General features: G+C 40.5%; 1 protein-coding gene across 2 annotated transcripts in view; it reads left to right on the forward strand.

The window, feature by feature from the left end:
• The window catches only part of LOC129398620 (putative uncharacterized protein C8orf44), a 68,355-nt gene that overhangs the window by 6,067 nt on the left and 49,560 nt on the right, over positions 1-12,728 (forward strand). The window contains exons 2-3 of one of the 2 annotated variants that reach the window (XR_010112946.1): positions 4,225-6,613; positions 11,934-12,115. Coding sequence is in view for 1 of the 2 variants with exons in the window: in XM_063606799.1 (XP_063462869.1) it covers positions 4,292-4,537; positions 6,313-6,543 (477 nt within the window). In the remaining variant the exon portion in view is untranslated. Of the gene's footprint in view, positions 1-4,224; positions 6,614-11,933; positions 12,116-12,728 lie in introns of those variants that run through there. The other variant, XM_063606799.1, reaches the window with a different exon arrangement.

The raw sequence follows: 12,728 nt of genomic DNA on the forward strand, positions 1-12,728 counted from the left end.
CTTGCAGTGAGCCGAGATTGTGCCACTGCACTCCAGCCTGGGCGACAGAGCAAGACTCCATCTCAAAAAAACACATGTTGGCCAGGCTGGTCTTGAACTCCTGTCCTCAGGTGATCCATCCTCCTCGGGCTCCCAAAGTGCTGGGATTACAGGTGTGAGCCACTGCACCTGGCCCAATGAGGTGGATTTTTAAAAGTAAAAGAAAAAAATTGAGTTCCAGAGCTAGAAGTTCCATCCTCAGTCTGTCTGAAGCATGCCTCCTGCAATCCTTTTTCTTTTTTAAGGACCAACAAAGTCATCACTACAACATAAAGGACCCTGTGTAATCAGGCACCTGGCTTCTCTGACATTATTTCCGTGGCTTGTGTGCTTCAGCCACACTGGCCTCCTTGTGGGTCCTCAAACATTCCAAGTACATTCCTGTCTCAGGACCTTGGCACTTGCTCTTCTGCCTGGAAAACTCCCAGGTAGAATTTATATAGTTGTCAGCTCAAATCTCAGTTCCAGTGAGATGGCTTTTCTAACCAGTGTCTCTAAAACAACACCTCTATCCTTTTTCTCTCTTCCCCTATCCCACTCATTTTCTTTTCTTTTCTTTTCTTTTTTTTTGGCTCTGTCACCCAGGCTGGAGTGCAGTGGCATGATTTTGGCTCACTACAACCTCCCCCTCCTGGGTTCAAGCAACTTGCCTGTCTCAGCCTCCCAAGTAGCTAGGACTACAGGCGCCTGCCACCACACCCGGCTAATTTTTGTATTTTTAGTAGGACGGGATTTCACCATATTGGTCAGGCTGGTCTCGAACTTCTGACCTCAGGTGATCCACCCTCCTTGGCCTCCCAAAGTGCTGGGATTATAGGCATGAGCCACTGCGCCTGGCCCCCACTCATTTTCTTTATACCACTAATCATCAGGAATTATATGATTGCTTGTCTATTGTCATCCTTCCCCACTAGACTCTTCAGTAAGGCTTTTCATAAGGGCAGGCAGTTTGTTTTTTGTTGGATTCCCTGTGTCAGGCATATATAGCCTGAATAGATATTGTTGAATGAATTAATGGCTATCATCTATGGCAGTGTGTTTCAGCCTGATATTCAAGCATAAGTTCCTGGAGAATCCACCATTTGGTTGCAGTTTAAAAATGTTTATGTTGTCATTTTGATGCTAATCTAAAGCAAAGTCATATTGTGATTTTTCCAGATGAGTACCTTAAAACATGAAGTTTTGAGAGCCTGAATTCACACCGAGTTTAGGGTTTTGTTTTTATCAGTTGAAAGCCAATGAACATTGTGACAAAACGTGTAAGGTTTCACGATCATTTTGAGAAAAGAGGTGGGAGAGTTGAGTCATCACATGTCACACAGTAGCCCATGGCAAACTCAGTGCTGTAACTGTCGGTGCCATGTTCCTACTAAAAATAGAAATTGCACATAACACACATGCACTTACATATATTTGCAACAACTTAGTCACTGTAAGTAAAGTAGTAAATACACAATGAGGAATTTTTTTTTATTTCCCAGGAAGGCTTAAATTAGATACTATATAATTCAGATTTAAAATAGTCGAAAAAATACTAACCTTATCTTAAAGTGAGTAGACTCTAATTGAGTGATATTCAAATAAAACTGGCTTTCCAGGGTTTTGTAGTGCCAGAATCTTTGTTAAAATTTGAGATCTGATTATTTCAAACTAGCAACAGAAGACCAGGAAGTTAATAATGCAGTGTATTTGTGCAAACAGCTGTTTTTGCATTGACATTATTAAATGTACAGAGGGCCTGGGAGCAGTGACTCATGCCTGTAATCTCAGCACTTTGGGAAGCTTAGACCGGAGGATTACCTAAGGCCAGGAGTTCAAGAACAACTTGGTCAACTCTATCTCTACAAGTAATAAATTTAAAATTTTTAAAAGTTAGCCAGCTGTACTGGTGTGTGCCTGTAGTCCTAGCTACTCAGGAGGTTGAGACAGGAGGACTGATGGAGCCCAGGAGTTTGAGGCTGCAGTGAGCTATGATAGTACCACTGCACTCCAGCCTGGGTGACAGGGAGAGATGCTGTCTCTAAAATAAAAATAAACATACAGAGACACATTTAACGTAGAAATAGATCAGAAGTTGAATCTTAATGCTCATAAAGCTAACACTTTACAATTCAAGTTACTATTGATTTTATTTTATTTATTTATTTATTTATTTATTTATTTGAGACAGAGTCTCACTCTGTTGCCTAGGCTGGAATGGAGTGGTGCAATCTTGGCTCCCTGCAATCTCCGCCTCCCAGGTTCAAGCGATTCTCCTGCCTCAGCCTCCTGAGTAGCTAGGATTACAGGCATGTGCCACCATACCCAGCTAATTTTCGTATTTTATTTTATTTTATTTTTGTAGAAACGGGGTTTCGCCATGTTGGCCAGGCTGGTCTTGAACTCCTGACCTCAGGTGATCCGCCTGCCTCAGTCTCCCAAAGTGCTGGGATTACAGGTGTGAGCCACCGCGCCCAGCCGAATTACTATTAATTTTAAATGGCAAAACCAAACAACCAATATTGTTGGAGCAGAAGAATGCTTATCACTGCAATTCTATTACCTTTGCCTGTTACCTGTCTTTATTTTCCCTTTATTTAGAACCTGAAGGGTGCTTTTAAGGTGGAAGAATATGAAGTTTAAGAATTTGCTTAAGTGAAACACTTGTTATATCTTCATTCTAGTAACATTCTAGTTTTTGTAGAAGGGCCTGATCCCTCTCTCTGACCCATTTAACTCTGTCTCCTAAACACAGTCTAATTCAGTTCCTTTTGTATGACATAAAAATCAGAATAAGAAGTACCTGACATACTTTCTACATCTGTAGTTGCGGAAGACATTTTAATAGGTAAGAGCAAAAGCACAAGCCTGCATACTTCTTTTTTAACCCTGTGGATCATTTAAATAAATCCTTTCGTATTATTCCAAGATATAAGTGCATTGTGATGATGTATAAGAATTTAAATATAAGGCAGTCTGCAAGCAGGGTTTTTTATGTAGATGGGCAGCAGTTTATTATAGGAAATTATGTGTCTGTACTAAATTAAAGCATCAGCACTAGGTGTCCGCAGATTACATCAAAGAGGGCCTCAAATTGAGTATCAGTAAAATCACAAGAAATGGACTACATCCTTTACAAGGACACCTCTGGTACAACATTTTCCTGTTCAAACATTAATTTCCACATAGCCTGGCGTTTGGCAGGTTATGTGCCATGAATTCTGTGGATATTAGTAGGCATCATGTTGAAGGAAGGGTTCTGTAGTCAAATGCAGACTAAATTAGGTCTTTTTCCTAATTAGGTCTTCTCATAGCCTTTCTTTGCTAAGGACATTGTGACTCTCCAGAGAGCAACAGTGATGGCTCTAGAATGTCTAGGAAAAAGAAGGGCTTAATGTCAGGAGTCTGCTTGGGGCACACAACACTAGAAGATGTCCTCCTGCACATTGTTTCATATCGAGTGTGTATTTTCTGGTGATCTGGGATGCTGATAGAAATAATTGGATGTTAGTGCCCTAAGCCACCTCTGCACTATTTTTGTTTTTATTTATTTATTTTTTGAGACAGAGTCTCGCTCTGTCACCCAGGCTGCATTGCAGTGGTGCAATCTTGGCCCACAGCAACCTCTGCCTCCCAGGTTCAAGCGATTCTCCTACCTCAGCCTCCCAAGTAGCTGGACTTACAGGCAACACCCGGCTACAACACCCGGCTAATTTTTGTAGTTTTTGTAGAGACGAGTTTCACCATGTTGGCCAGGCTGGTCTCAAACTCTTGACGTCAAATGATCCAACTGCCTCGGCCTCCCTAAGTGCTGGGATTACAGGCGTGAGCTACCGCGCCTGGCCCTCTCTGCGCAATTATTGATATGTAGCATTTTCACACTTCTATGGCCATGAAACCATTTTGAACCTGTATCAGAGGCGCACACTTTAGGAAAAACCAATACAGACAATAGTGCCTCTTGTTACAGTTTTTGCTTTTATCAGTGTGTTGGAAAAGGTCCTCTTTATCCCCAAGATCAGTTAATGCTTCCTTATGTTGTCATTTCTGTGGGCTTTTTTCCATTTAATGTTTTAATCCAGTTGAAATGTATTTTTGTATATGATGTAAAAGACATTCAACTCATTTTGTGTATGTATTTATTGATTGAAAAATGCCAGTTATTTCCAAACCTTGCATTAAATGTGTTTTTGTTTTTCTTTTCAGGTATGGAACCCTTCAGATCAAAGCTTACCAATAAATTCAGTATGTAGAACAGATTAACGTAGTTGAAATGAGGAAGAATGAGAGTTATCTCAACCAGCCAGCACCCGCTACCCCCATTCCCACACTTTCCCTCATGGGAGGCTGCCGGGAGCACTTCGAAAACCACTGGAAAGGCCGGGCACAGTGGCTCACGCCTGTAATCCCAGCACTTTGGGAGGCCAAGGCAGGCGGATCACCTGAGGTCAGGAGTTCGAAACCAGCCTGGCCAACATGGCGAAACCCCATCTTTACTAAAAATACGAAAATTAGCCAGGCGCGGTGGTGCATACCTGTAATCTCAGCTACTCAGGAGGCTGAGGCAAGAGAATCACTTGAACCTGGGAGGCAGAGGTTGCAGTGAGCTGAGATTGTGCCGTTGCACTCCAGCCTGGGTAACAGAGCGAGACTTCGTCTCAAAAAGAAAAAAAAAAAACCCATTGGAAAAATTCATCCTCTCATAAATGACTTGAAATGCCACCTCCGTAATACACTACGTTAAAAATTTTACATACTCAAATTGTTTTTCTCTTTTTGTGCCAGGTCATACTTTAAGGAGCCCAAGAGCTTTATAACATAACAAAAGAAACTGAAATGTCTAATAAATGTGTACATAACAATATGAGTTGTTTGTGTTTTTTTGGCCTATAAAATTAGCATAGATCTTTAAAATAATATACAGTATTGGTAAGAGCTGAATAAATACCTTTAATATAGAGAAGGTTTAACTTAGTAAAACTATGTTTGGTAGATAATGTGTGTCAAAAGTTTACAATGCTCATATCCTTTGATCCAGCATCTCACTTATAGGGTTTCACCCTAAAGAAATAAACAGAAATGTGTGAAAAAAATTTGCTGTTGTTTATATTATTGACAAAATTGAAGATATCAATAACAGTGTGAGACTGGGTAAGTGAATCATGGCACATCCCCATGAGATGGGATACTCTTCAGCCATAGAAGTGATATTGTAGAAAGAAAAATATTGAGTGCTTGTGATGAATCTGGCACCATACCAAGCACCTCATTTATACTGTCTTAAGCCTAACAATACCCCATACGATAGGTATTATTATTCCCATTTATAGGTGAGAACACCCTCAGAAAAGTTAGGTAAAGTTCACACAGCTAGTAAGGTAGTGTTGGTAGTGTAAGGTAGTGTTGCTGGAATTCAACACATGTCTACTCTTAACCCTTATTCTTAGCCACTGTCATCATGATACAGGAAAATACTATTTACTGATAAGTTTCTAGTAATTTAACTGACATTAAACATCACATGAAAACTCCTATATGCAATCCCTTCCTTTCCAAAGTTCCTAGGTTTGGTAATTTTTTATCCTAAAATGAATTTATATGTTTTTTATTGCTTATGGAAATGTTAGATGCCTACTCTTAAGAATTCAAACTGTACAGAAGATTATAAAGTAGCTGCATCTTTAGTCATAAATTATACCCTCTGTATATGATACGATAGATTCATAGGCTCTTTCTGTTCCCTCAATTCTGTTTTTGCTGTGGTATCAGCTTGTGGGCCCTGGTTGGGGATAGAGATGAACTAGAAAGGCAAACTGAGTGGAGTGCAGGTGTGAGTGGTTGACTTTCACCACAGGTGATTAGAAACACTGATTCTGGAGCCAATCTGGCTAGATGGAGTCCCAGCTCTTACTTACCAGCTGTTTGGACTTGGGCAACTAATAGGAGTGCTTACTGTGTGATATGCATACATGGTTTCCCCATTTGTCTTTATGAGTTAGATGTTTTTATTCCCTTTTTATACATATGACAAAACTAAAATTCAGGGAGGTTACATATGGAAGCAGAATGAATCATTAGACCCATTTCTAGGACTACAGACAAGATAAATACTGAAAGCTGCTTGTCCAGGAGATAGCAAAATGCTGACAAATGAGAAACAGACCTGCATAGCCATCACACCCTCTAGAACCAAGGGGTAGTGTTTTAAGATAGAGAACTGGGTGAGTATCAGAAAGCTGTGCTTTGAAAACCTGACTGCTTTTAAGTATTTCCTGTTTTGTTCTCATTTTGTAGGTATTAGAATTATTTCTGAATTATCAGTCTCTCATTTGTGCTTTGGGGAAGCAGAAAAGGCAAAAGGGGTCTTTGGCCATCTGCTGGAGCTTCCAGGGAGGATGTGTCTCCAAGAGACCAGGTGTACCGAGTTTGAAATCCCAGAAGCCCAAGAGGAAAAGAACCACAGGGAGGAAAAGACTGTCCAAAGGCTTCTGGAGTCTTCTGTTCTCTAACCTTGGAAGGTTTTGAACAATATTTCTCAGAGGATAGCCTTTCACTTATTCATCTGTCCAGCATGACTCATCCCCAGGAGTGTTGAGTAAGTGAAATTTTGCTGTATTCATGTTTTTGTGACTTATAGGATGATAAGGAGAGAACATGAACTCTGGAGTCAGACCTGTTACCTCGGACATGATACTCTTAGCTTTGTCATTTAGTATTTGAGTAATTTTGGGTAAGCTAACATCTCTGGTCATTCTCATCTGTAAAATGAGAATAAATGAAACCCACTAACGAGAATTGGTATGAAAATGAATGTGGCAGAAAAAAAATGAAAGTGAATAGTATCACCACTGACACACAAGCACTAAAGGCCCTTCCTGTCTCCATCAGGTATGGATTTGGGGCAACATTTGGCCAGGTCTTGTTTATCTTTCTGTTCATCTATTCTGTCTAATTCAGTGCTTTGTTTACAATGAATGTCTTACAAATGCTGACTGAACAACACTAGCATACCTGCATGAACAACAGGTAAATAAATTTTAGATGTGTTTTAATGTTTATTAATCTATCCTGTCAGAGAAGAACTGCCAGTTATAGATAAATATGATGCCAGGTCAGGGCTGAAGAGTTGGGCAGGTTGTTATCTGCATGGGGTCACTAGGCTCCAGTGGAGAGGTGGGGGCTAAGCTCTCACCCGCTCTGCAGCCACCTGGCACCCGGTTTCAGTTTCCTGAAAGGGAGCCTTCTACTTGCTGACGACTGCCTCATCTCTTCTGAGGTTTCCTCTGATAAACAATTTTCTCTGCTTTTTTTTTTAATTATGAAATACTTAAAATGTAAAGGAGATAATGTGACACACATTTACCCATAATTGAGATTGCCATAATTGCTATAACTTTTTCAAAAATTTGACTTAATTTCAGACTTTTAGAAAAATTGGCCAGGTGTGATGGCTCATGCCTGTAATCCCAGCACTTTGGGAGGCCAAGGTGGGTAAATTACTTGAACCCAGCAGTTCGAGACTTGCCTGGGCAACATAGTGAGACCTTGTCTCTACTGAAAACAAACTAGAAAAAAAATTAGCCAACCATGGTGGTGCATGCCTGTAGTCCTAGCTACTCGGGAAGCTGAGGCAAGAGGATAGCCTGAGCCCAGGGGAGTTGGGGCTGAAGCCTGGGTGACAGAGGAAGACCCTGCCTTCAAAAAAACAAAAAAAAAGAAAAAAAATTCTTTATATTACAAAGAATTCCCATATACCTTCCACAGTTTCCCAAATGTTAATATTTTCCCACATTTGCTTTATCCTTGTCTCTTGATATTACATATGCTGGTTATATTTTTCTGAACCATTTAGGAGAAATTTGCATACATGATGACTGTTTCCTCCTAAATACTCCAGTTCTTATTTTCTAAAAATAAGGACATTCTCTTACACAACCACAGAACAATTATCAAAATCTGGGAAACTAACATTGATACAATACTTTAATCTACATACCTCATTCAGATTTCACCAGTTGTCCTAATAATGTAATAAAATTATTTCTGCATTATGTCTGTCTCATTTATAGTAAAAGAAAATCCTGGATCATGCATTGCACTCTGTTGTGTATCTTTAGTCTCCTTCACTCTGAACACTTCCTCAGTCTGGCTTTATCTTTCCTGACATTGACGTTTTATAAAAATACAGGCCAGTTTTTTTTTTCCTTTTTGAGATGGAGTCTCAGTCTGTTACCCAGGCTGGAGTGCAGTGGTGCGATCTTGGCTCCCTGCAACCACCGCCTCCCTGGTTCAAGCAATTCTCCTGCCTCAGCCTCCCAAGTAGCTGGGACTACAGGTGCCTGACACCACACCTGGCTAATTTTTTGTATTTTAGTAGAGACAGGGTTTCACTGTGTTGCCCAGGGGTGGTCTTGACCTCCTGAGCTCACACAATCAGCCCACCTGGGCCTCCCTAAGTGCTGGGATTACAGGCGTGAGCCACCGCACCTGGCCCAGGCCAGTTACTTTTGCAGAATATCCTTCAATTTGGATTTTTCTTCTCTTTTCTTCCCTTCCTCCCTGTCCTGTCCTCTCCCCTCCTCTCCTCTCCTCTCCTCTCCCCTCCCCTCCCCTCCCCTCCCTCCTCTCCCCTCCTCTCTCTCCCTCCTTCCTTCCTTCTAAAGCATTTTAGGTAGAGCTAAAACTTCACCTCTTCACCCATCTCCTGCTCTCCCTGTCTGTTTTTTCCTTTGTCAAGGAACCTGCTTTCTAATGTGTTTTTGTCCTTTTACTACATATGATAAGATCTATAGATACTGATTTTTTGGTATCTATTGAGACTTGCTTTTTGACCCGTTACATGACCACTTTTATAAATGTTCTGTATAAGAAAGAATGTGCACTCTTCAGTTCTTTAAATGAGTTAATAAGTGTAAAGCACTTACAACCAGTGCCTGTTTCATCATGAGCACCATGTAGTGTCAAATTTTTAAAATAATAATATGAATGTACAGTTTTATATAAATCCAATAGCTCAAATTTGTTAACTGTCTTGTTCATATTTTGTATGTTTGAGCTCTCAATCTTTAGATAAGTTCATTAAAACCTCCCTGTGATTGTGATATGTACATTTTTGCATGTCTCCTACCAACTTTGTCTCCCTGGCGTGGGAGTGAGAGGTCCAGGCCAGTCGTCTGGATCCCGTCCCCTGATCCTTCCTGTAAGTGAGGGCTGTGCTTCACTGCACAACAGAGAATTAAGACAGAAGTCTTGGCACTGACTGAGCAGAAAGGGCATCACAGGGACATAGAGATTAATGAATTCAAACAGACTGAGAATCACAGTGGCGTTGCCATCTCCCCTTTTGTAAGCTTTTGCACTGCAGTCCAATCATCACTTGCTGCCCTCTGATATTTCTTCTCTCAAAATGCCTCTTCTGTTCTTTCAACACTAATTCCTCAGAAGTTTAGTCCAATTTTTTGGATAGTAGTCACCAAATTCCCTGTTTTTAACATTTCAAAACTACATTTCAATATTCACCTGATACTTATGGGACCAGAAGCTTGAAGAGAAATGTTTTTTAACTGATTAGATAAATATTGAATATTGAATATTGAATATCTGGCTCACAGAAGGTCATGGACCAGGGCAGACCTTGGCCACTAAGCTCTGAAAGAAGCCACGAGGCTGGAGCACATGCAACCAGGTGGTGTCCGAAAGACAGGGGCTAGCTCCCAGAGGGCCACAGGAGAGTTTTGGATTGTGTTCTAGGGATGGGAATCCATTGAAAGGTTTTAGGAAAAGAGTGAGGCCAGGTTCAGTGGCTCACACCTGTAATCCCAGCACTTTGGGAGGCTGAGGTGGGTGGATCACTTGAGGTTGGGAGTTCAAAACCGGCTTGACCAACATGGTAAAACCCTGTCTCTACTAAAAAATACAAAATTAGCCAAGCATGGTAGCGCATGCCTGTAATCACAGCTACTTGGGAGGCTGAGGCAGGAGGATCACCTGAACCCAGGAGGCAGAGGTTGCAGTCAGCCAAGATCGTGCCATTGCACTCCAGCCTGGGCAATAAGAGTGAAACTCCATCTCAAAAAAAAAAAAGAGAAAAGAAAAGAGTGAGATGACTGGATTTATGGTCTTAAACACAGCTGTAGCTAGTAGGTAGAGAATGACTAGAGAGGGTCAAGAGTGGAAGCAGGAGCCGGGTGCGGTGGCTCACGCCTGTAATCCCAGAATTTTGGGAGGTTGAGGTGGGTGGATCACTTGAGGTCAGGAGTTCGAGACCAGCCTGGCCAACATGGTGAAACCCCATCTCTATTAAAAATGCAAAAATTAACTTGTGTGGTGACACTCACCTGTAGTCCCAGCTACTCAGGAAGCTGAGGCAGGAGAATCACTTGAACCTGGGAGGCAGAGGTTGCAGTGAGCTGAGATCACACCTCTGCACTCTAGCCTGGGCGACAAAGTGAGACTCCGTCTCAAAAAAAAAAAAAAAAGAATTGTTTACACAGTTCATGGTGACCACCATAGCCACCTCATAAGTCTGGAAGGTCTAGTGTTACAACCATAACTCCCTCCCCTTATTTGAATGTTTTGAGCATTTTGTTAAAAAGTTTTCATTTTGAAAAAGTCAAACTTACATAAGAGAATAGCACAATAAACATCCATGAATTTGATTCAATAATTCTTGTTTGCCAATATTCACATCACCTGGCTTTTTTTTCTTTGCTGTAATATTTTAAAGCAAATCCTAAATATTATGTAATTTTGTTCCTTCATTAATCAAGGATCCATCTCTAAGATGAACATTTTCTTACATACTACAAAGCCATGTTCATGAAACTAATAATTTATTGGTGATATCTAATATGAATTCCATAACCAGATATCCCTGATTATGTCAAAAATATCTTTTTACAGTTGGTTCGTTTGAATCAGGATCTGACTAAGGTCCACACAATGCATTTGGTTGTTAGATCTTTTAGTTCTCTTTTAATCCAGGACACTGCTTTTTTTCCCTCCTTTTTACTTTCACTCTTTAGAAAATGTATCTCATTGACTCATAGAAACTGAATTAATTGTCCTGTAAAAGTCTCAATACTATTATAAATAACAAAAATTCTTAAATTAAAAAAAAAGGACTAACCCTGGTGTTTGAGGCTTAACTTTAAACTTCAGCAAGTCAGATTATCACTTTGGTATTGGAATGTTCTTTGAAGTATCTGGCATACAGTCCAGTCCAGTGAACCACAAAAACTTCCTACTTGGCACACATATTGCACGTTGTTTAATAAGAATGCTTATTGCACATTAATAAGAAGCCTTGTGCTTAGTGTTTTTTGTTTGTTTGTTTGTTTGGAGATAGAGCTTTGCTCTTGTCACCCAGGCTAGAGTGCAATGGTGCGATCACAGCTCACTGCAACCTCTGCCTCCTGGGTTCAAGCAATTCTCCTGCCCCAGCCTCCCAAGTAGCTGGGATTACAGGCACACACCACCATGTCCAGCTAATTTTTGTATTTTTAGTAGAGACGGGGTTTCACCATGTTGGCCAGCCTGGTCTCGAACTCCTTATCTCAGGCAATCCACCCATCTAGGCCTCCCAAAGTGCTGGGATTACAGGCATGAGCCACCACACCCGGCCATGCTTAGTGTTTTAATTTATCATCCAGTCTTCTCAGGTGCTTGACCTGTTTACTGTGATTTGTCAACTGTTATTAAGTTAACAGAATCTAAAAATAGCAAACAGTTTCTCAGACATTTTTAAAAACCATTAAGATGATGCTTCAGTTTGCTAACCTCAGTCTTCACTTCAGAAATTAGAAAACTAAAAATAGCTGAAATGAAGGTAGCATCAGTAAAAACCAAGTTTGTTTGCACTTTGAGGATATATAGAAGGAGCCATGACCAAATAACACATGTATTCTTCCACCCAGTGTCTGTCTTCACCAAGAAGGATGACTTTGATTCGCTGTAATTGGCCACTGTTGCTAATGGAGTAGAGAGAGTCTTGCTACATGCGGGAACTAGAATTACACCATTGCATTTTTTGGCTTTGTTTCTTCAATGGGTTGTAGTGTATGAATATTATTACAAAATAAAATTATTTAAAAATATCCATCTAATGTTAATCATTTTGAATTATTTACTGATTTGATGATTCAAAGCCAGTGTATGTTTCCAGAAAATGGGGATTTTGTCTCCCATTGAATTTGTGCTCATACATTCTGGGCTTAATACTGATTCTACCACTTGCCAGCTCTATGACACTAGAGAAATCATTTAACTTTTCTGAGCCATAGTATCCAATGTGTAATAATCACATCACAGTAAATGGAGTATCTATCACCTAAAGCATTTATCATTTCTTTGTGTTTGAGACAGTAGATTAAAAATTTAGCTTGGGTAATTCTGGGTGTGTTTATTGGATCAGGCCTTAAACTAGGAGGCATTTTACAGAGACACATTAGTTACTTTGAGATGAAAGAGGGTTAGGAGCCAGGATCCTTGAATTGTCAAACAGCCAGTTACTGTGGCTTCAGCCACTCCTCCTTGATCCCTATAACAGATAAGTGTTTAGAGGACCAGGCTGGACAGACACTGGCCATCAATACATCCAGAACCTTGACGTAGTGTCTGGGATGAATTGAGTGGATGACCTCCCCACATCTTCACTGATAATTAGTCACTCCCATAATTAGTGTTCCCATAGCTCTTTGGATTCATCATAT

This window comes from Pan paniscus, chromosome 7, assembly GCF_029289425.2.
Source record: "Pan paniscus chromosome 7, NHGRI_mPanPan1-v2.0_pri, whole genome shotgun sequence".
NCBI lineage: Eukaryota > Metazoa > Chordata > Mammalia > Primates > Hominidae > Pan > Pan paniscus.